Source organism: Felis catus, chromosome B1 (assembly GCF_018350175.1).
Source record: "Felis catus isolate Fca126 chromosome B1, F.catus_Fca126_mat1.0, whole genome shotgun sequence".
Taxonomy (NCBI): domain Eukaryota; kingdom Metazoa; phylum Chordata; class Mammalia; order Carnivora; family Felidae; genus Felis; species Felis catus.
This window is the reverse complement of record NC_058371.1, coordinates 105,182,428-105,206,343: the sequence shown is the minus strand read 5'-3', so window position 1 is coordinate 105,206,343 and position 23,916 is coordinate 105,182,428. Positions and strand designations below refer to the sequence as shown.

Here is a 23,916-nt window from a genome sequence, read left to right as displayed (position 1 = left end):
ACTTGGACTCCTGATTCACAGAAATTATGTGAGATAATAAATGCTTATTGTTTTAATCCACTATGCTTAGGCTAATTTGAAACATAACAATAGATGAAAAGTACATTGACTAATACAGAAATACACTAAAAATTGAAAATGGAGGATAGGGAGAAATCAAAGCTGACTCCTAGGCTTTGAGCTTTGAATAGTCTGGAAAAAGTGTGACATCATTGATTGTAAGTTATTCAATTCCATTGGAGTTTTCAGGCAAGGGTCATATATACTCAATAAACATTGGACAGAGTCTTGTAAATGTTTAACAACTGAGCAAAGTGCTCAGAATCAAAAAGAATATTCCAGCAGAGATAAGGGAGAACTCTCATCTGCTCTCTTCTAGACACTATAGTTGTATTATAATTTTCTTACCAGCACTATCACGCTACTAGTACATACCAACTGCAAGTTTAGGTACCCTAAGTATCTTAAAATGTAAATAAGCCCACAGGCCATTTCCTGATATTTTCTCCCACTTATTTCGACAATCATGAGAGCTGTGCTGTTGTGTTAATTTTGCTTCTCTGATGATCACTGTAGTTTCTACATTAAAACCACAAAAGGAAAAAGGAAATAGAGTAGGGAGAAGTAGCACAGTTGAAGAATGAATATTCTATAATGAACTGTTCCAGTTAGTATATCAAATGCAGAGTTAAGTATTGTCCAGCCATCATTTTATCAGTTCTAACAACTTCACTTTGCATTCTACCTTTAAAATCCTTAAACCAACCTTTATTTACAATAAAATTTTAATTCTATCTATTACCACATAATCTCTACCTAGTAGTATTCTAAGTCTCAAAGATTTGGCTTGAACAGCCGCTAAATTCATTAGGTTTGATCTCAAATTCCCACAAATTTAGAAATATCGCCATCTCAGCCACAAATTTCACACTAAGAATATACAGAAACCATCACTAAAGCACAACTTGTCTTAAAACAAAAATAATAGACTATAAACGTATGACTGCTTTTTTATTAAGCTTTATTTTAAAATAGTTTTAGGTTTACAGAAAAGTTGAAAAAATAGTACAGGGAGTTCCCACATATCCCCCATCCAATTTCTCCGATTGTTAACATCTTACAATACCATATACATCTGTCACAACTAAGAAACCAACATTGGCACATTACTATTAACTAAATTTCACACTTTATTCAGATTTCACTAGTTTGACATTAATGTCCTTTTTCTGCTTGAGGTTCCCAGACAGGGTATCACATTTAGTCATCATGTATCATCTCCTCTGGTGTGACAGTTTCACAGACTTTTCTTGTTTTTCAAGATCATGACAATATTAAATACTGATATATAATCTGTAGATTGTCCATCAACTTGATTTTGTCTGATATTTCTTCTCATGGTTTGACTAGGGTTAGGGCTTTGGAGAAGAATAACACAAAGGAGGTGAAATGTTTTCATTACATCTTATCAAGGTACACATTATGAATATGACTTCTTGCTCACGTTACTATTGATCACTTCGTCCAGGCAGTGTTTGCTATATTTCTCCACTGTACAGTTATACTTTCCCCTTCTTTCCTTACCCACCCTTTGAAAGCAAGTCACTAAGTACAGCCAATACTCATCTTGGTGTTGGGGGAGAGTGGGGGGATCAAACTCTACCTCCTGGAGAAAAATCACTTTTTAAGATAAATACAAAACTTTCTCAATTCCTATAAAATATATATTAACTGCCTCAAAGCATTCAATAATCCAACTGAGTGTCTAATATGAGTCACTCTGATAGGCACTTCAAATGAGAGGTGACGCAGTCCCTTCACAAGAAGTTTATAATATAATAAAGATACCACATGAAAAATCCAAGTACTATAGTATGTCAAAAAGGGAAATCAAATTCAGTTAGAGTAATGAAAAATTTCACATAACAAGTGACGTTCAAGCAAAGCATTCAAAGCTGAGTAGTATTCTGACACATGAAAATTTATGCAAATTCAACATTCATTTATGATTACAAACTGAACAAAGTGGGAAGTAGGTATAGAAGGAACATACTTCAACATAGTAAAGGTCATACATGACAGGCCCACAGCTAATATCATATTCAGTGGTAAAAAGGTAAAAGCTCTTCCTCTGAGATCAGGAACAAGAAAGGATGCTCTTACCATGTTTATTCAACACAGTACTGGAAGTGTTAGCCAAAGCAATTAGGTAAGAAAAAGAAATAAAAGGCATCCAAACTGGAAAGGAAAAAGTAAAACTGTCACTATTTGCATATGACACAATATTACATATAGAAAACCAAGTGACTCCACCAAAAACTGTTAGAATGAATGAATTTCAGTAAAGTAGCAGGATACAAACCACTATATGAACTCTAATGCACTTCTATTCATTAATAATGAACTATCAGAAAGAGAAATTAAGAAAACAATTCCATTTACAATTAGAATAAAAAAAATACTTAGAAACAAATTTTAATGGGGAAGGTGAAAAACTTGTATACTGAAAACTATAAAACAATGATGAAAGAAATTGAAGATTAACATTTTTCCATTATATAAACAGTGGACAAATATTCCGTGCTCATCACCTGGAAGAATATTGTTTAAATGTTCATACTATGCAAAGCAATCTACAGATTCAAAACAACCCCTGTCAAATTCCAATGGCATTTTTCACAGAAATAAAGCAAACAATACTAAAATTTGTATGAAACGACAAGAGACCCCAAACAGCCAAAGCAATCTTGAGACAGAAGAACGTAGGGGCACCAAGGTGGCTCAGTCACTTAAGTGTCCAACTCAGGTCATTATCTCAGTTTGTGGATCAGGCTCTGGGCTGACTGTGAGGAGCCTGCTTAGGATTCTCTCTCTCTCCCTCTCCCCCTGCCCCTCCCATACTCACTCTCAAAATAAATAAATAAACTTTAAAAAAAAGAGAGAAAAAGAAAAACAAAGCTGGAGCTATCGTGCTTCCTGGTTGATAACTATATTATGAAGCGATAGTAATTATGTTTTTAGACTTTATTTGAGAGAGAGAGAAAGAGAGATAGCAAGCAGGGGAAGGGCAGAGAGAGAGAGAAAGAGAATCCCAAGCCCCAACGTGGGGCTCAATCTCATGAACTTGAGATCATGACTTGAGCTGAAATCAAAAATCGGATGACTAACCGACTGAGCCACCCAGGTGCCCCACAAAGTTATGATATTGTATGATACTTAAAACAGTTTGATACTGGCATAAAAACAGACACATTGATCAATGGTACAGAATAGTGAGCCCAGAAATAAACCCATGCATATATGGTCAATTAATTTACAACAAAGGAGCCAAGAATATACAATGGGGAGAGGACAGACTCTTCAAGAAATGGTGCTGGGAAAACTGGACAGCCACATGCAAAAGAATGACACTGGACTACTATCTTACACCATACACAAAAAATGAACTCAAACTACATCAAACTAAAAAGCTTCTTCACAGCAAAGGAAATTTTCAACAAAATGAAAGTCAAACTACTGAACAGGAGAAAAATATTTGTAAATCATGTTCTAATAATGGGTCAATATCCAAAATACATAAAGAACTCATACAACTCAACAGCAGAACACTAAACAACCCAATTTAAAAAATGGGCAGAGTATGTAAATAGACATTTTTCCAATGAAGACATACAGACGGCCAACAGACACATGAAAAGATCCTCAACATCACTAATCATCAGAGAAATGCTAATCAAAATCACAATGAGATATCATCTCATGCCAGTCAGAATGTCTAATATCAAATAAATAAGAAATAACAAGTGTTGGCAAGGATGTGGAGAAAAGAAAACCCTTTTGCACTGTTAATGAGAGAAAACCCTTGTGCACTGTTAATGAGAATGTAAACTGGTCTATCCGCTGTAGAAAACAGTATGGAGGTTGTTCAAAAAACTAAAAATTGAATTACCACATGATCTGGCAGTTCTACTTCTGGGTATTTATCTGAAGAAAACAAAAAGACTAATTCAAAAAGATGTAAGTACCCCCATGTTCATTACAGCATTATTTTCAGCCAAGATATGGAAACAACTTAAGTATTCATCAATGGATGAATGGATAAAGATGTCGATGTACATACACAATGGAATACTACTCATCCATGAAAACAAATGACATCTTGCCATTTGCGACATAATGGATGGACCCTGAAGACATTACGTTAAGTGAAATGAGTCAGAAAAAGACAAATACTATATGATCTCACTTATATATGGAATATAAAAACAAAAACAAAAAACACCAAGTTAATTGATACAGAAAACAGACTGGTGCTTGCCAGAGGCAGTGGGTTGAAGGGGTAGCTAAAATGGGGCAAAAGACACAAAATACTAGTTATAAAATAAGTCAAGAGAATGTAATGTACAGCATGGTGAGTACAGTCAATAATACTTTTACATATTTTAAAGTTGCTACATATTTTTTCTTTTAATATTTTGAAGTAATCTCTATACCAACATGGGGCTTGAACTTAAAACCCTGAGATCAAGAGTCCCACATTTCACCAAATGAGCCAGCCAGGCTCCCCTAAGACAGTAAATCTTAAAAATCTTCAGCACAAGAAAAAACTTAATTCACTATGTATGAGGGATAGGGGTTAATTAGACTTAATGTGGTGATCATTTAGCAACATACACAAATATCAAATCATTATGTTGTATACCTGAAGCTAATGTTAATTATACCTCAATTTTAAAGAAAGGAAGAAAAAGATGGGAAACAGATGGGAAAAAATTTAAGATGGAGAAAAGAACCTAAAATATGGGAGCAGAGACTCTTCACTCTGTCTCAGGTGTTTTTACACCTTAGCCCAATGGAAATATATATTTAAAAATCTTCAGTGTGTCTTTATAGCTTACCATAAATGGATGGTCATATGGGCTGGATTGTGTCACCCAAAATTCACATGTTGAAATCCTAACAGCCAATATCTCAGAATATTACAGTATCTGGAGATAGGATCTTTAAAGTGGCAATTAAGGTTAAATTCGGTCGTTAGCACAGGCCCTAATCCAGTATGACTGGTGTCCTTATCAAAGAGATTGGGATACAGACAGGTACAGAGGTTAAAGGATGTGAAGTTACTGGGAAAGGAGGGCCATCTACAGGCCACAGAAGGTCTAAAAACAAACCGGTGAGTGCCCTGATCTGAGTTTGTCTCCAGAATTGTGAGAAAATAAATTTCTGCTGCTTAAACCACCCAATCGGTGGTATTTTCTTAGGACAGCGTTTGCAAAGTAACACAGATGGCTACAGGTTCTAAATGAAATCTAATTTAGCAAAACTCTCCACTGTGATTTGGTATTTAAGCCTTGTTACAGAATAGTACTTTTCGTTCATTAGTGAGATGGAGTAAAGTAAAATGAAGTGAGAAAAATGTAGGGTGAAAGGTGAGCCTCAGAAACTTTAGTTCTAATTAAAATTCATTTCCTATAAATTGGTGACTCCAACCCTAATCATAATAGCAATGTTTGCTCTTACTAATTAAACTATTTCTCCCAGAATAGTATGTAAGGATTTCATGAAGCTTCTGTAGATCCCTACTGTGGCACTTTATTCCCCAACTTAATCTGGGGAATACATTTTGATACCGTTTTTCCTGGCAGCAATTGCCACAACATACCTTCCCAATGGTCCACTACTAAGTAAAACCTCCCTTTTGTTTCATATCAGAGGGGAAACAGAAAATAAATTTAATGGCATTTAATAAGCACTTGACTAGAACTAAATGTATTCCTAAATATTTTTAATTCCACTTTACAAGGGTTAGTTCTATTATTTCTATAATTGCACCCTCAACAAAAGGTACAGCAGGGAGGTAAGAGGCAGACATCTGCTTTTAAGAGTCAACGAAATCCAGCTGCGGCCAAACACGTACAGCAAACTGTGGGTGAGTCTGCAACACGGGAAATGTTCAGACACACTCGTTAAGTGGGTCTCCCATACTCTTCCGGCTAACGTCCTTTACTTTTTTTAGTCTTGTGTTTAGTCTTTTGGCTAGGTTTTCAGTAATGAGTGTAAATACTCTTAAGAGATTAAACAACCCGCCCCCCCGGCCCCGACCCCGCCAAAAAAAAAACCCAAAACAAAACAAAATTAAAAAACCGCAAATCACTGACAACTACGCTTGAGGAACAGCAACTCCAGCGGAAAACGGAAGTCCCAGATCATTAATGGACCAAAAAAATCAGTTAGTTCCACGCATATTTACCTAAAGGTTTAAAAGCAGAGGACTATATAACCTGGCGTTTCGGTAACAATGGCAACTTCTAAGTAACTATCCTTTATGGAAACGGGAAACAAAAACTTTTCACCTCCCGGGTCAGGAAGACAAAACCAGCGTCAGGATAACCTCATCTCGCGACAACTTTCTGACTCTCCCTGTAGGCGCGTGCGTCAGAATCTAGGGCCCGGGGAGCCGCCCAGCCCAGAGGGTGGAGCAAACCGCGTAAGGAGGGTGGGGCCATCAGGAAGGGGTGGAACGGAGGAGGGGCTGGAAAGGGCAGAGCGGAGGGAAAACTCGTGTGGGCCCCGCCCCTCGCGGCACTTCCCCGGAATAGCGTCAGCCGCTCTATAAGAAAGCGTGCGCTGAAGTGCTCGGCCTTTTACATCCGGGAAGCGCCGGGCTTAGGTTACGAGGTTGAGGTACGTTGTATTTTGTGCACTAAGGTGATAATTGAGGCAGAAGTTTTTGGCCTAGTTAAGATGCAGGAGGTTCAGGGATCTTGTAGTGATCGGTCTACGACAGCTTTGGAAACCTCTAGGTTCGAAAACCTGAGGTATTCTTTTGATCACGCGGCGGCCACGTGCAACCCTGGCGCTGAGTCAGAAGTCGAGCGCGCACGGGTCACGGGCCCTCCGACAAAGGATCGGTGCACCTGATGACCGGCAAAGGTCGCGAATTCCGCTGTCGGTGTCAAGTGGCCATCTTGAAGCTACTCCGCCACTGTTAAATAAATAGTGACACCGAATCCTGATACCCGCCACATTTAGATCCAGAAAGTGAGTAATCTCTGTAGTTGTGCTTGCTTGGGAGTTCTGGGATTGTGAATCTCCATGTATCTTTGGGACCTGTCAGCTGTGGCAGTCTCCCTTCCTAGCCATGGAAGAGCATATTCTTGTTTATTGGCAAAGCTGTCACCATTTAATTGGTATCAGATTCTGACTTGCACAAGTAACATTAATCACTTGAAAACCTGAAGGGTGCCGGGTTATTGGGCACATACCTAACTATTGCTTAAATGTTTTTAGGAAGCTGAACTAATCGTTCCAATGGATGACAGGAAACATGACAAGGTATGTTCCTTTTTATTCATATTTCGTCGTTAATCCAGAATCCTTAGTGCTAAGTAATGGGAAGGCCAGAATTGGCCCGATTTGCTGCTACTTTGTAATTTGAAAGAGTAATAGCCAACTAAATAGAAAGTAACTGAAGTTGCTAATATTTCAGCACTGTGATTTAGGACAGAGTTTACAAAACTGGTTTTCTTCTCTTGCAGATAATCAAGAAATTCAAAATGTATGGGTGAAGTCCTGTTTATTTAGAATCTTGTGGTGCACTGCCAAACGTGATTTTTTTTCATCGCAACATGTTGCATATTGAGTGGTGAATAATCTGTAAACTATCAAGTTGGTGGTCTCCGTATAGGCCAGAATATTACTTTGGTGTAAGTATGACATTTAGTAGAGAATAAGTGAGTGCTTGCTTGCTATAATTAAATAAAATGCTTTGATTTCATCCGGAAAAAGTCGTGTTCTAAGTCACTACAGTATTTGGGTGGGAACTACACGTGAAGCCACCTTACCCCTAAGGGACAACAGTCATTTTTATACCGTAAAAAAGATTAAGGCTACTACACAAGGTGAGCAGCTAAGCACTTTATTCACGCAGATGTGCACTGAACACTTGTGTCTTTTAAAGGTCACACTTAACATTTAACAAGAAAAAAAAATTAGCTATTATCAAGGCATATTTTATGAGCCAAGTAGTTTCCCGATCCAGTCTATTAAAATTTCAGTATAAATGTTGCTTGCATCAGCACTATGCTTTAGTTATAAAGGTGGCCTGTGCGAAGTTTCCGTAAAGATAAATTTTCTCTCCTGTATTGCACGTTTTCTCAGCCCTTGTGCAAGTGTGCACTGTCTGTACCGCTATCATCACTAGTTGTAAATGCTTGAAAAGTTCTGCCTTTATCAAAACCTGGAGCTTATACAAAAGGTTTAACGTTATTCTGCCTGACATAGCATTGCAGTTCTGCAAAATCGTAAACTATAAAGCACCTTTACGTTAGCACCAGTTTTTTACAAAGCTGAGGGTTTACAAAAAGGGTACAAGTAGATGCAGTAGGGAAAGGGGTGAAGTCCCCTCCATATTAATACAGCCATTGAAAAGGATTACTTAACATGATCTAATCCTAAAGTTCACACTGATTTTTTTTCACCTGTTTTTATGCATCTATTTCTTGGATGGATCTACAAAAACTTTAAAACACTGAAGGGCCCTTGATATTAGCAATCATTGTGATTAAGTAGCCTGAGAGGCAAGCCTTTTTTGTTTGGCCTAAGATTTTGCATTGCTAATCAAGAATGTCCTGAACGGGTGCATAGTAAAGCACCCTTAATTGTCCCTTAATTGTGTTGAGAAATAGCCAGAAGGAAAACTTGCCTTTACTCAGCAGTGGAGGCTGAAAATGACCTGGTCCGCACTGGGGCTCCAGAAGTTTGGATCCTACGGTCTCACCTTGGCCTCTGGGCCAGTTTGAAAGCTTAGGGATACTATAAAACATTACCAGCCTTTTTAAAACGGTCATTGAAGGCCATAGCCACTTAGAGCAGTGCCTAGCGTATAGCTGGTGCGTTAATTAAAGTGGTTGAAACCGTTAAATTATTTTAGAGCTTTTTCTCACTAAGCAGAGAAAGCATTTTTAACAGTATTTTTATTAGCTGGGACTATCAGGATAGTGGAAGTCTACAGATTTTAGTCATTACAAGAAAGTTGCAATAGATGGCACTCTTAAATCATGGTCCAGCAAACCACATAATGAAGGAAAAATTTTATCAAGTTGTAAATTTGAAGTAGCTGAAAGCAATTGCTAGAGGATGTTAACAAATAAGGTGGATAAATTAGGTTGTACATCCAACAACTTGAAGGCATTCATCAGGAATTCTTCCAAATTTTTCTGGGTAGTAGAATGTGTTGCCATAATGCATAGTACAAAGGCTTCATTCAGGAATGTATGATCACTGATCCTAGTCTAGGTTTATAATGGAATTCCTTCACTTTTTTGGCCGTTGATTTCCTCAGTTGTTAAAGGCTACAGAGATTCAATGTGTGAAGATGTCTTAGCCTTTTGAAGAAAATCTGAGCTTAATTAAACAATGCCACTCCTTGACTCTAGTATAAACAGTATTGAGTTATAAGCTCTAAATCCAAATGAATGTAAAAACAGCCTTACTGCACTATTGATACACAGTAATCTCTGGAGAATGCTAATAAAGACTCCAGAGTAGTTTTTGGATGGGCCACAATGCTAGTTAAGGGTAATTAGTACTACACTGAGGTATCTAACAGAATATTCACATCACAAATTCTCAAGCAGCAATGGTGCACATGATTTAATCACAACACAAAAGAAGGAACATGGCTCTCATCTCCGTTGGCTGGCATCTCTGGCTGAGTGCTAATGTGGATGTTGAACATTTTCCAGTATTTTCTCTTGAAGCTTCCATGTGAAGAATTACAATTTGGTGACACTTTTTATCCAAGGTACAAAGGCTGAGACTTTGGTATAGACACCAGGTGAATCCTTGACTCCACAGCCATACCCCCAGGAGGTCACCCCATACACAACCCAACTCTCTCCTGACCGAACACACATGAGTGGTCCTCCGCTGTCTCCCTGGCAGCTGTCAACACGTTTGTGTTCATGTAGATTTCCAGCGCAAAGCATCCTTCCTGTAAACCGACCCTTGTAACGTTCTTCACAAAACCTCTTGGGAAGTAAGGGGATGGCTGCTTGTTGTAGAGTTCTTGAATAGGCTCGTCCTAGTCAGACCAAATAATCTGAGTTAGATGCCAGCCAAAGATCTTACACAAAAGCACTACATTTAACAGTCCAATGAACATTTAATTGAAAATAAAACCCTATTGTGGCATAGTGTAGTTTAAGTGAGTGGTAACTATAAATGGTATAGAAGGACCTGAGTGGCAAGAACTCCAAATATGGTATCTGATAAAAGATTGAGAAGCAAAACATTCCTGTATACTAACCATTTGATGTTGGTGTACTCACTGGCAAGACATTAACTGTTCAGTGGCTAATATGTATAACTGATGATGTCCTCTACAGTAGTCCTTTCTTGGGTCTAAATTCCACCTTTTTTTCTTGCATCCTATGTACTCAATTGAAATAATTCATAATAGAACATTCTGTAAAACTGACATTATCATTTCTGTTAACTTGTATCTAAAGGAAGGTGAATGAACCTTCCCTCCTGCAGTAATTGAGAATGGATACATTTAAGTATTCTCAGACACTTGATTTGCCTCATGGTTCCACATAGTGTACGGAAAAGGCATTTACTCTGATCTGATTTTATTGTTTCATCCAGCAAATGTTTTCTTTGTGGTTTATCTAAGGAGTGGTCAGTATGTGCTTCTTCAGTATTCTATATCTGCAACAGCTATTCTACCTTTTTTCAGCTATGAAATAATACAAATATAAAGCCCAGATTTAATGCAGTGTGTGATGAACACAAATACTCCGTAAATAAAACACTGAAATTATCACCTGTAGACATACTTACTTGATGCTCTTTTCAAGAGTATAATTAGCAGTATTGATCATATTTAGTGGAGAGGGGTCAATCTGTCCTTTCTCCTTATTCAGTAGCCATTTGGGAATCAAGTACCCAATCCAGGTGAGCCCCACATCTGTTGTTTCAAGGACCATTTTGAACAAGCACTAGCTGATACACACTGATAAAATTCTATAGCAAAATGATAACGGGAAGTTGTCATTCAGCCGGCCAGGCCCAAGTGTTGAAGTAGGATCTTAAAATCATTTCTTCTGTCTCCTTACTAGTCTGGGCAACTGAAAGTAAGGAAGGTTTCTCTACCAGCCCTTAAGGTGATTGAGTTCTGTCAATTTGTACTAAACTGAATGATAACCAATAGTACCCTTGGGATACAAATCCAAATTGCATGCATGCATCACAGGCTTGGCAGAATTTCCAAACTACTAAGCCTGAACCCATTTAAGATTTTACTACCCATTGTACACCCAAAAGGACTGATAATCCCAGACACAAGAAAGGTGCCCAGATGTCATTTGTATTATCTACATTACCCGTGTCTCCCCATCCTGTTATGTAACAATTGGAGGCGGTTTTCTGTGGCCTCTCTCTCCGGAGTGGCAAACAGGCCGGCAAAACATGGCTGCTAAATCTGACACACTGCTCTTCTGGTCCTTCTAATCTAACCAGGGCGATGTCGTAGTCACTGCTGTCAGGTCGATACTCCCGATGAATCACAATCTGCTGAACTCCAATTTCTTCTTCAAACTCTTCTGGCACCAGAGTATGATAATCCCCAACCCGAACAGCATAGCTCCTCGTACTGTTACCGTACCTGGGAGGCAGAGAGCTAGTAAGAGGCTAGAGATTGTTGAACTGTCAGCTAGGAAGGTTAACATACTGTAGGCCTTTCCTCCTATTCCTTATCCCTTTCTGTAAGTTTACTTTTTGCATTTCTCTGATCCCAGTGCTCTCAGTCCTGTACTCCAAACCCACTTCATTCATATCACTTTAATCCAGGTTCCTGGCCTGGTTTTCTGAGAAGGAGCAAATGTGCAGCATGAGTGGAAAATAACAGCTAAACATTAACCTGTTATCTCCCTACCACGAAAAAGGATCAAAACAGGAACAGATAGAATAGGGCAAAATTACTGTCTTGTTATTTGCTGTCTTCATTTTTCTATCATTTCCATGATAGTAGCTCGTCACAAAGCCCTCTGAGGGCAGAAACCATGGCTGGTCTAACTTTGTATCCGTCAAAGCACTTAACACATACCTACTTTACTCCCCTTTCCTGTAAACTGAATGCAAACCAAAACTGTATTTTCAGGGCAACATACATTATTAAATATATTCTCACATCTCTTAAATCCTTCTCCAGATGTCACCTCAGTGAGATGACTGCAGCCCACCTTTTGCCCTCCTATACCCCAGCACTCCCAATATCCTTAATCACTTTTTTAACACCACTTTCTAACATTAATTTATTACGTCTCTTGTCCCATCTCCCCTGCTTAAACAAGAAGTAACTAAGGACACAGGGATCTTTATGTTCACTGATGACTCTAAAACACCTATAATAGTGATGCCCATTAGGTGAGAATGCAGCATATGTCTTTTAGTGAATGAATGGATGGATGGATATTTTTAATGTGTATGTCTTTTTTCCTTAAAGTATTCAGTTAAAGTAGAAATATTTACTAGATTGATAGTTCTCAGCCTGTTTTTTCAACCAACATACCTTGATTCTGGTGCATCCCCCTAAAGCAGAGTTTCTCAACCTTAGCACTGTTTTCACATTTGGAACCAGAGAAGTCTTTGTTGTGAGAGGCTGTTATGTGCATTGTAGGATGTTTAGAAGCATCCCTGGCCTCTCTTCACAAGGTAGTGAAGGTATACACACATCCAGACACATAAACACACACCCCAGTTGTGACAACCAAAAATGTCTCCAGACATCTCCATATGTCCCCTATGGTGCAAATTAGCCACAGTTGAGAACTACAGACACAATATGATCCAACCCACTTCCAGGTTACTAACTCTTTCTCACTTAAAGATTATATAGCACCTTGCTCACTTACCCCCTACCAGTACTTAAAACATCTTAAAGGCTTAACTTTCAATACCATGTCCATTTACTTCCTTAACTTCCTCACTTGCATTGAGCCTATTCTCCATCTCAGCCACCTGTTCCCGTCATGAGACTTAGACCTTGTATTCACCAAATACTACACATTTCTGAAGTCTTGATTTAAAGCATCTCCTACTTTCTACCTCCTATCCTTACAGTTTTATAGCTCTACCATTCTTCAACCCCATTACGCTTCAATCCTTTGACCCCACTAGTTTTTTCATTTCAATCTCACTTTGCCTATGACTTCCCTTCTTACCAGGCTTGGATTCCACAATCACTCCTTTGCAAAAACTCAGTCCCTCATTCCTTTTATCTGCCAAACTCTAGCTATGGTTTCATCAACTTAGCACCTGGTTTGTGCTAGCGTCTGACTGTTGAGATAGAAATATGTACATTTTACAGCTCTCACCTTAATTTTCTTTTTATGAAAACTTGAAAGTCTTACACTAGATAATGAGACCTGTACTTGAATGTGAATTTACAGAAGTCTGTATTGAAAACTTGAGTTTTCTAATGACTGCCTATTTAAATACAGCCTTCCATTTCCTCCTGTAAAATTACTGGAAGTTCTAAGTTGTTCAAACACTCTAACACCCCTAAGTGGGGCTTGCAATATATAGAGTAAGTTTCTTAACTATGTCAGCTCAAAAAACTGAACAGTGCTACAAAGATGATTTAGCTTATACATCCACCTATTCTTGATCTATAATACTAATAATTTCCTGTGCTTCCTTGATTCCCCTTTTCCAACCATAAGTCATCACAGACCTTTTAAATTCAGAAAGCTTCTTATATATTGTTCCCAGAGAAGATCCTCTTGTGAGTTCCACTTCAAAATTTAAGTAAAGTTTGGGATTATTTCACATCTTAAAACAGTAAAAAGTAATAGTCATGGAGAAAGATTAGATTTACTTCTCACTCCCACTTTCTGGGTACTGATACTATATTATAAAAATTCAGTTTGTCTAGGGGCCCCTGGGTGGCTCAGTTGGTTAAGCACCCAACTTCAGCTCAGGTCATGATCTCATGGTTTGTGAGTTCAAGCCCTACATCGGGCTTGCTGCTATCAGTGCAGAGGCTGCTTCAGATCCTCTGTCCCCCCTCTTTCCATCCCTCCCCCACTCACGCACTTGCTCTCTCTCAAAAATAAACTTTTTTTTACATTCACTATGACTAATTAATGTATTCAGGTTTTAAGGTAAAACCTCAAGTGATTTAACGCCTTTCTAAAAAGAATAATTGTGAATGCATCCTTGAAAGTGGTGCTGAAATGTTTCCATATTATCTTTAGAATGAAATTGAAGAAATTCTCTTGAGCTTCATTGTCCAGTGCAGTAGCCAGTAGCCCAATGTGGCTACTGGAATACTTGAAATGTGGCTGGTCTGAAGTAAAATGTGCTAAAAGTATAAAATATGCACTGGATTTTGGATACTTGGTATGAAAAAGAATACTAAATATATTGTGTCTATAGATAATAAGCATTAAATATCCCGATTTTATATTATATTTTGCAATGCTATTTTGGATATACCAAGTTAAATAAAATATTAAAATTATTTCCACCTGTTTGGATTTTTTTATCTTTTAATGTGGCTACTAGAAAAAGTCACATTTGTTGCTCACATTGTATTTCTGCTAGACAGTACTGGTCTAGAGAAAGAGTTTGGCATAAACTAGGCATCCTATTTTATTATATCTCTTTAATACAGTCTCTTACATTGTTTATTACATTGTCTATAAATTTTAAGCTTGGACTATGAGACATTCCCTTCATACGTGAACTTTTTATATCCTTTCGCATAATTACAGTACTGTTCAACCTGAAAAAAAAAAAAAGTCACTACAACAATATTTTCCACTCTTTGAAAGAGCTGTGTCACTTCACTAAAATGATCCTTGTATCTAAACTAACTGTATAAATATATTCTACATTATCTGAAAATTGGGTCTTCAGCGAGTAAACAAAGAAACATTTCTACAACAAGGAAATTTCATTTTAAAATACCCAAGTGTTAAAGTCTTGTGTAGTCTTGCCTTAATGTGCCCCTTCATTCCTGGACTACTGCAATAGTCTTGTCCAATGGCCTTGCGGCTTCAGGTTTTAACTTTTTCAGTCCCTCCTTCACACTGCAGCCAGAGTGAGGTTTCTATCTGACAATATAACTACTCTTCTATATACCCTTCAAGAGTTCTCCACTATCTACACAATAAAGTTCAAATTCCTTAAATGATACGCAAATTCATCCAAGAATGGCTCTTGCCTACCTGACCTCAGCCTGGTCTCCACGCCCCTGTCATTTTAGCTGCTTGAAGAGGTATCCCACACACCTGCCTTTATTCGAACTATTTGCAGTATCATCCCCCACCTACCATCTTAACAAGACAACTGATTTTATCACTCAAGTCTCAAGTCCAGAACCTCCTAGGAAGCTCTTGCTGCCCTGCCCGAAAACTGACCAATCCTGCCTTTGACACTCTCACTAGCACTGTCAGAGCATTTATAACAATTTCTAAGCCAAATTAAGATGTCAGGTCTCCCCAGGTAAAGTCTCCTTAAGTGTAAGGACCATGCTATACTCACTTTCGTATCTTCAGCACTAAGCAAAGTGCTTGGCACAGACAAAAAAGTCTTAGTGTATGTTAAATAACTTCTTTTCAAAAAAAAAAATTTTTTTTTAATGTTTATTTATTTTTGAGGCAGAGAGAGACAGAGCATGAACGGGGGAGGGTCAGAGAGTGGGAGACACAGAATCCGAAACAGGCTCCAGGCTCCGAGCTGTCAGCACAGAGCCCGACGCGGGGCTCAAACTCACGGACTGCAAGATCGTGACCTTAGCCGAAGTCGGCCGCTCAACCAACTGAGCCACCCAGGAGCCCCAAATAACTTCTTTTCAAAGGCATCCACGTGCACATACATAATACTGTCATCCCTAACTTACTGAAATCAGTCAGCTTCTCACCAGTTCTCATAACAACACCATCACTAAAGTTTCTGTTACACTTGTTGAAATCCTCCAAATATCTAATGTTCTTGTTAAATGCTGGCTGTTTACTAGAAGCACCTGTACCACTTTTAAATATATAAATGCCTAGGGTGTCCTGGGTGGCTCAGTCGGTTAAGCGTCCAACTTCAGCTCAGGTCATGATCTCAGTTTGTGAATCCGAGCCTGTGTCAGACTCTGTACTGACAGCTCAGAGGCTGGAGCCTGCTTAGGATTCTGTGTCTCCCTCTCTCTCTACCCCTCACCTACTCACTCTCTCTCTCTCTCTCTCAAAAATAAACATAAAAAAGAATTTACAAATCTCTGAAAATATTAAATTAATAGGGCTGATGTAGAACGATAGGGTGATTCCAATTCACAGTCAGGCTTGAGAACCACTACAACCAAGACTTAAAGGCATAGTGATAACTCCTGCCCCTCTATGTCTAGAATCTCTCCAAGTGAAGTGAGCATCGTAAGAGATTACATAAAGGTATCAAAACCCAAAACTCATACACGTTACATACATATTCTGTGTTCTCCAATCAAGCAGATTTCAGCCAGTAGATTTAAATCTACTCCAAAATTAGTATGTTCACCAATCAGGAGTTGATATTAAACTGAAAATAAAAATAATATATATACCTGACTAGAAGGGGGAAAAAAAAACACTATTCTTGTCAAATGAATCTCTTTATTGGTACCTACACTTTTAAACTTGTCCTGATTTAAGGAAATGGACCAGTAAACCTAAGCAGTGATTCCCACGCTCCTTTCACTCCAATTATTTTTAGACATAATCACATGCTTGGAATTTGAAGAGCATCCAACAGAAGACTGGATTAGTTTGCTAACCAAATATTTGTCTTCTACTGTCACCTCTCTTATACTTCAGGGATAATACTTTGGCTGAGGTTCCCAATATGACTGCAGATTTTGAAAACATTTACTGTAGTTCTAGGCTTCTCAAGAAAACATATCAAGGAAACTTTTTTTTTTTTAACATAAAAACTAGTCCAGCTTTTGTTACTTAGACAAACTTTATTGTATTCAAAAATGCTTCTAAACCAAACATTTCAGGTTTCGGCTGACACACCATTCAGTTGTTTGCTTTGCTGAAATGCCTTCAACTACCCCTCAAATAAATAGTGGATGAAATTACCAGACAGGGTTCAGCAAGAAAGGATCTGAAACACAGTGGCTTAGTAAGATCCAATGTCCTCATTTTTCTGAGATTCTGAACAATAAAGAACAAAAAATTACTGGAATTAAAAATAGAAGAGTTGGGGCACCTCGGTGGCTGTCGGTTAAGCATCTGACTCTTGATTTTGGCTCAGTTCGTGATCTCACGGTTCATAAGATCAAGCCCCAGGTCGAGCTCTGTGCTGGCAGCATAGAGCTTGCTTGGGATTCTCTTTCCCTCTCTCTACCCCTTCCCTGCGTGTGTGTGCATGCATGCACACACATACATGTCCACACGTGTTCTCTTGCTCTCTCAAATAAACATAAAAAAAGTGATTGACTGAAGTTACTTGTATAAATGATTACAGTTGCTTAGAAGCCTCCGTAGAAACTTGCACTGTCATATATGTGTGTGTGTGTGTGTGTGTGTGTGTGTGTGTGTGTGTGTATTCAGGAAATGGTTTTAGCATGATTGACAGTATTAGGTATACCACCAAAGAGCATGTTCTTAATGAACTCTACTAGATACTAGGTCATGATGAAGCATATGCTAAGCATCTGATACTCTGTGTCTTTAAAACGTGACTCCATGGGGCGCCTGGGTGGCGCAGTCGGTTAAGCGTCCGGCTTCAGCCAGGTCATGATCTCGCGGTCCGTGAGTTCGAGCCCTGCGTCGGGCTCTGGGCTGATGGCTCAGAGCCTGGAGCCTGTTTCCGATTCTGTGTCTCCCTCTCTCTCTGCCCCTGCCCCGTTCATGCTCTGTCTCTCTCTGTCCCAAAAATAAATAAAAAACGTTGAAAAAAAAATTTAAAACGTGACTCCATTATCTCTGTGCCTCATCTTTGTAATTACAAAGACCTAGACATTTCTGATTTTCAGAGCAACAATCTTTAACAATTTCCAGCTGCTATGGTGTTTCTAGGAAAAAAATGAAAGATAAAATCAGGTAAAGCTATATTTTTGATCAAATCAAATTTGCAGTAGAATCACAGAAATAAGAGAGTCCTTGATTTGGGTACATTCTTCCCTCCAATATGATGTCTGTTACCAGAACAAACAACTAAAAGGAATTAGTGTAATATTCAGGAATTTTTCTCTCACTTATATTGCTGCAGCACCATAGAGAGAGGGTCATATCATGATACTCATAATTTAGAGTATCAAAGGCAAGCAATTTATATCATAAAAGAATCATAGGAACTCCAAAAACACTTGATTTATCCCAAGTTTCCACTTCAAAATGCCAACAGGATATTGCACTCATTCCAACGTCTGTATTGCATTAACACTAGGGAAAAATGTGAAGAATGAGATAGAAGACCTTTAAATGGTGATTCACCAACTATCTCAGTTTTTGTGCTGGCATTAAAATAAGTGTTTAGAACATATCACAACATGTGAAAGTTACAAACGAATTAGAATTTGATTACTAGAACTGTCGTCCTTACAATAAAGTATCCTTATCATGCAAAGAGACTATATAAAATGAAGGTAACAGCATAGTGGATCTGAAGTAACTGCATTGTGATCTCAACCTCCCCAGGCCATCATTCTTAGATTGTTCAGATATGAGGATTACATAAAAGAATGACTACAAAGGCAAAACAAATTAAAGAGCTGTCATCCCATAGTATAAAATAACACAGATGGGAACAGCAATCTAGGCCTTATTCAGAAATAGGTGTTCAAGAGCACCGGCCTATATCATCACTGCAAGAATTAGGCACCAAAAAAGGCCTGATGAACAAGAACCCATTTTATGGAATATGCAGAAGTCCACTAGTTAAAGCAGTAGAGATACAAATAAAAAACAGGAGTGAAAGCTCATGCCAAAATATACCCAGGGTGCCTGGGTGGTTCAGTCGGTTAAGCGTCTGACTTCAGCTCAGGTCATGATCTCACAGTTCTTGAGTTCAAGTCCTGCGTCAGGCTCTGTGCTGACAGCTCAGAGCCTGGAGCCTGCTTTGGATTCTGTGTCTCCCTCTCTCTCTGTGCCCCCTGCTCGCTCACTTGCTCTCTCTCAAAAATAAATAAACATTAAAAAAAAAAAAAAAAACAAATTTCCCCTACCAGTAGACCTTAAATTACACTCTCAAGAAATCTAAAAGGAAGGTAACCTCTCAGAACATGACAATATTGCTTCTACGTTGCAGTCTCTGCAATTCCAGAGGAAATCTGTTTTTGCAAATTTAAGAGTTTCTGATGATTAAAGGAGGGTTGTTTTAATCCAAAGTCCTTGAACCCAGAAAAGAAACAAAATTTGGAGCTTATTCTAATCACTAGTAACTGTCCTTATGCCTTTTAATGAGCTTACTGCAATAAAGATGTGAGCTGTAGCTCCTTAGGCACTTCAAAACAGGAAGTCTATGAAATCTGGTAAAGGTTACAGACCAAGGCAGATGGATATAAAACACATTTGCAAAATAATTTTCTCCCTACACACATTAAAAGAATCTTGCATTATATCTAAAATACATCAAAATGCTGCATATCATAATCTGCTCCTCTGCTTTTTAAACAACTGTCTTTATCTTCTGTGCAGATAAAGGGAAGAAATTCAGAAATGACATATGGAAGGAATTATCTGTTGATCCAGGTTTAAAATACCACCATTCTCTAAAGAGTCAAACATTCTTAAATATATCCACTATCTGGCAACTAAGCCCTCACTTTCATCATGCAACAACCATTTAGGAGTATATCCTATGTGCCAAGTAATATATTAGACACTAGGTTTATAAACAGAAAGGAGATGATTTCTGACTTTAAGCAATCATCTAGAAGGAGCAGGCCAGAGGAGGAATAATGACATGTAAACAAACAAACCCAAACCCAAACATGTAGCAAAAAAACAAAAACATAAAACAAAAAAAAGAAGAAGAAGAAAGAAAGAAAGAAAACACAAAAGACCTTCCAAAAGTCAGATCAAAGTGTTCACCTCAAGTGGAATTTTTGCGTAATTTCCCTACTTAATACTTTAGGCCTTGAACCCTGAAGTCTGTAACTTTTAGCAGAGACTTAAAAGACGAAGCATTTAGAAAACAGGATAATCTAAACTGAACCTACTGAATTATTTTGCCTAACCTCTAAACCCTAAGACAGGCTTCTCCAGGTTCCTTGTAGTTTCCTACCTTATTCTTCTCCAGTGGTCAGTGGAATAAAATCACCCAGAGTTTTCTACTGTTGAAAATAATAATCTTTGATTCTCTTTTTGGAACCCTAACATATAACAACCAACATTTGTTTTGAATTTCACATTTTATCAAATACTTTCAGACATTTAGCAGATCCTTTGTTCTTCACTGTGGAATATTATTGCCTTCATTTCATGAGTGGGAAAACTGAGGCTCCAAGAGGCTAAATAATTTTCACAAAAGTGAATAGCTAAAATTGGAGAACTGTGACCTTGGTCTCAATGGCCAGATCCAAATCTCTTGTTACACAGTACCAAGTTCTACTGACTTTTGTCACCATGACTCTACCTTCTCTCCCTCCTTTTCTTTTCCATCTTCTATCTCTATTACAATAGTCTCCCTCCAGTTCCTACCATAGTGAGTCTTAATCACTTGGTAACACGGACCAATTGGAGTTACTCCAGTAGCATGTGTGCAAAGATTTTTCATCTAATTTGAAGCTCATTCACAGACTCTTGGATTAATAATTTTGCTTTACATCCTCAGATCAATCCTATATATCTCCCAATGACTCGTCTTAAAACCCCTCTTCGATCACATTTCAAGGCTCAAAGCCTTTAGTGGTTTCCCATCACCTAGTGAATGAAACAAAAATTCACTATTCCGGCATTTCAGACCTTTCCTGCTTCTCTCCCTCTCTCTCTTTAGTGTTTACTTATTTATTTTTGAGAGAGAGTGTGTGAGAGTGAGGGGAGGGTCAGACAGAGAGAGAGAGAGAGAGAGAAAGAGAATCCCAAGCAGGCTCTTCGCTGTCAGTGCAGAGCCCAATGTGGGGCTCAATCTCATGAAACATGAGATTGTGACATGAGATAAAATAAAGAGTTGGACATTTAACTGACTAAGCCACCCAGGCACCCCTGGGTCTTTCCTGCTTCTCTACTGTAAGTCCACTACCAAAACTCCAGATCACTATCTTAACTAATAACTCCCATCATTCAAATATGTCTCATGCTTCTTTCACCAGTATTCTCTCAACATTAGATGGTTACCCAGCTCCAGTCTCTATCAATCCATGAATACAACCTCTTGTGCTTGGACACACTTCATAACAGAATTTAGTCTTCCTCCCACATACAGCCCATTCCATCTTTGAATTGTCCTAGTGTTAAGTAAATAAAAAATAAACAACTCTTTGGTTAAAATGAAAATTATATTTTCTCCCATTAACATCTGTAGTATCTGAAGCAACAGGTAACAAATCTAATCTGATTCCACACAATCTCCCCTGTCTGTTTGCCTTCCCTGGTGTACCATGTCATTTTTTCATGATGTGGCCCCCCAGAACTGAGCCAAGTTCTCTCTGTTTGATAGTGATAGTGCTTTTGTCTCTAACAATAGCTTGAGCACAGTAAGAATAGCTAGGCTCATCACTGCTTTGCCTTAACAATATTCTTTCAGTGCTGCTCAAAACTGATAAACTTTGTGAGCAACTGCATTACATCACTGACTTGTATTAAGGCTGCAGGACTCTAAAACCCATGTGGTCATTTTCACGTGTGCTACATTTAAGCCACATTTCCTGGAACTAAAGTCAGCATTTTACTTCCTTCTTATTCTGCACTGCTTGTTAGGATCAAACTATCAAGATCTTTTCCCATCATGTATCCTATCTTCCAATATGTGTCTCTCCCAATCTTCTGGCATCCAAAAATATAATTAATTTACCATAAGTGTCCTTTTTTAGTTTTGTGATTAATATGTTGAATAGGACATGGATAAGTATCCTACAAGCTCTATTACAGTCTTCCTCATCATCATTCTTCAAACATATCCAGATCATGTTCTGTTTTATCCACTAGGCAAGTGGGTCTTAACCTTTAGTGTTGAGAAGGATCATCAGAGATGCTTGATAAAAATGCCAACTCCTGAGGCTTGGCTCTAAAGATTCAGTAGATCTGGAGGAGGGGCCCAGGAATCTGAATTTTTAACAAGCTAAATGTATCTAATATTGTGGTGGCAAGACCACACTTTAAAAATTGTGCCCTGAATTTTTTTTTTGATACTATTTTATCAGCAATATCAATGTCTCCCTCTTCTGGGTTCCTATAGCTACACTGAAAATTCTTATCATAGCAATGATCCTTATCTGTCTTCTCTCCACTATATCCTATAGCATATTCCTGGGAATATTAAATTTTTGTTAAGTCAATGAATGAATATAATCTTTATTGTGTGTGCCATTGATGTAACACATGAATGTATTAAACCCACTGATATATAGGTGAACTCTCAAACTCAATTATTATCCCAGAAATGACAAAGGCTATGTAAAATATAGATATGTGTCTTCTGCACACTTTACAAATGGAAGATTACTTCATAAATATTTACCAAAATAGATAAAAGGAAATGAATAGAGATCCTAGAAACAAAGATATATGAGAACTGAGCATACAAGATAATTGACATAAATCTTTGGGTAAAGAATGTAATGTTCATAACTAAGATTTAACTTAAAAAAAAGAAGAAAAGAAAAAATAAAGCTCCATCATTAGATACAAAAAAATATTTAAAAATTTTTTAAAAAGAATGTAATGTTCAATACAAAGTGCTGGTAAACTAACTATCCATGGAAGTATAAAATGAGGCTCCTTTCTCATACTATGTATACAAAAAATAAACAGTAAACAGATTAAAAACCTAAACATGAACAAAATTATACATTTTCTTAGTGAAAAAGTAAGATAAAATCTTCATCATGTGGGGCTAGGAAAGGATATTTTAAATTTTTTTTTAATATTTATTTTTGATAGAGACAGAACACAAGTGGGGGAGGGACAGAAAGAGAAGGAGACACAGAATCGGAAGCAGGCTCCAGGCGCCAAGCTCCGAGCTCCCAGCTGTCAGCACAGAGCCTGACAGGGGGACTCAAACTCACAAACTGTGAGATCATGACCTGAGCCAAAGTCAGACAGTTAAACGACTGAGCCACCCAGGTGCCCCTAGGAAAGGATATTTTAAATAAATATAAAAAATTTTATCAAACTTAAAAAATTGACACATATTAAACATATTAAATGAAGATATTAAAATATCTTCATAAGAAAAAGATTTTATTTTTTTTTAAATTTTTTTTTCAACGTTTATTTATTTTTGGGACAGAGAGAGACAGAGCATGAACAGGGGAGGGGCAGAGAGAGAGGGAGACACAGAATCGGAAACAGGCTCCAGGCTCCGAGCCATCAGCCCAGAGCCTGACGCAGGGCTCGAACTCACGAACCGCGAGATCGTGACCTGGCTGAATTCGGACGCTTAACCGACTGTGCCACCCAGGCGCCCCAAGAAAAAGATTTTAAACAAGTGGACAGGACATAACCCCAGACTGAGAAAAGGTATTTGTAACACATAACAACAAAGACTCTGTACACAGAACAAATTTTTTAAATCAATTACAAAAAGACAATCCAATAGAAAGATAAGCAAAGAATATGAACAAAGAAATTCATGAAAGAGGAAGACACTAATCAGGGAAGTGGAACTGAAAAGAAATCCAAAAAGTCTAAGATTGGCAAAAACTAAAAATGTTGATAGATAATATCAAGTTGAAGTGGGGACTTGAGGAAATGGACTTACCTACTGCCATGATAT

The 23,916-nt window shown here is 38.0% G+C and overlaps 1 protein-coding gene and 1 non-coding gene across 3 annotated transcripts in view; one reads left to right on the top strand and one right to left on the bottom strand.

Annotated features, from left to right (window-relative positions):
* The first annotated feature begins 7,091 nt into the window (after nt 1–7,091).
* Nucleotides 7,092–7,222, top strand: LOC111560353. Its single transcript, XR_002742098.1, has one exon. It is a non-coding gene; the product is annotated as a small nucleolar RNA SNORA24 (small nucleolar RNA).
* Nucleotides 7,223–7,902: 680 nt separating this feature from the next.
* PRSS12 (serine protease 12) overlaps nt 7,903–23,916 on the bottom strand; it is a 77,945-nt gene continuing 61,931 nt past the window's right edge. For both annotated transcript variants that reach the window (XM_023252847.2, XM_045055926.1), the window contains 2 exons: nt 11,388–11,668; nt 7,903–10,084 (listed from right to left, as the gene is read on the bottom strand). In XM_023252847.2, coding sequence (XP_023108615.1) covers nt 9,777–10,084; nt 11,388–11,668 — 589 coding nt within the window. In that variant the 3' untranslated portion in view covers nt 7,903–9,776. The remainder of the gene's footprint in view (nt 10,085–11,387; nt 11,669–23,916) is intronic.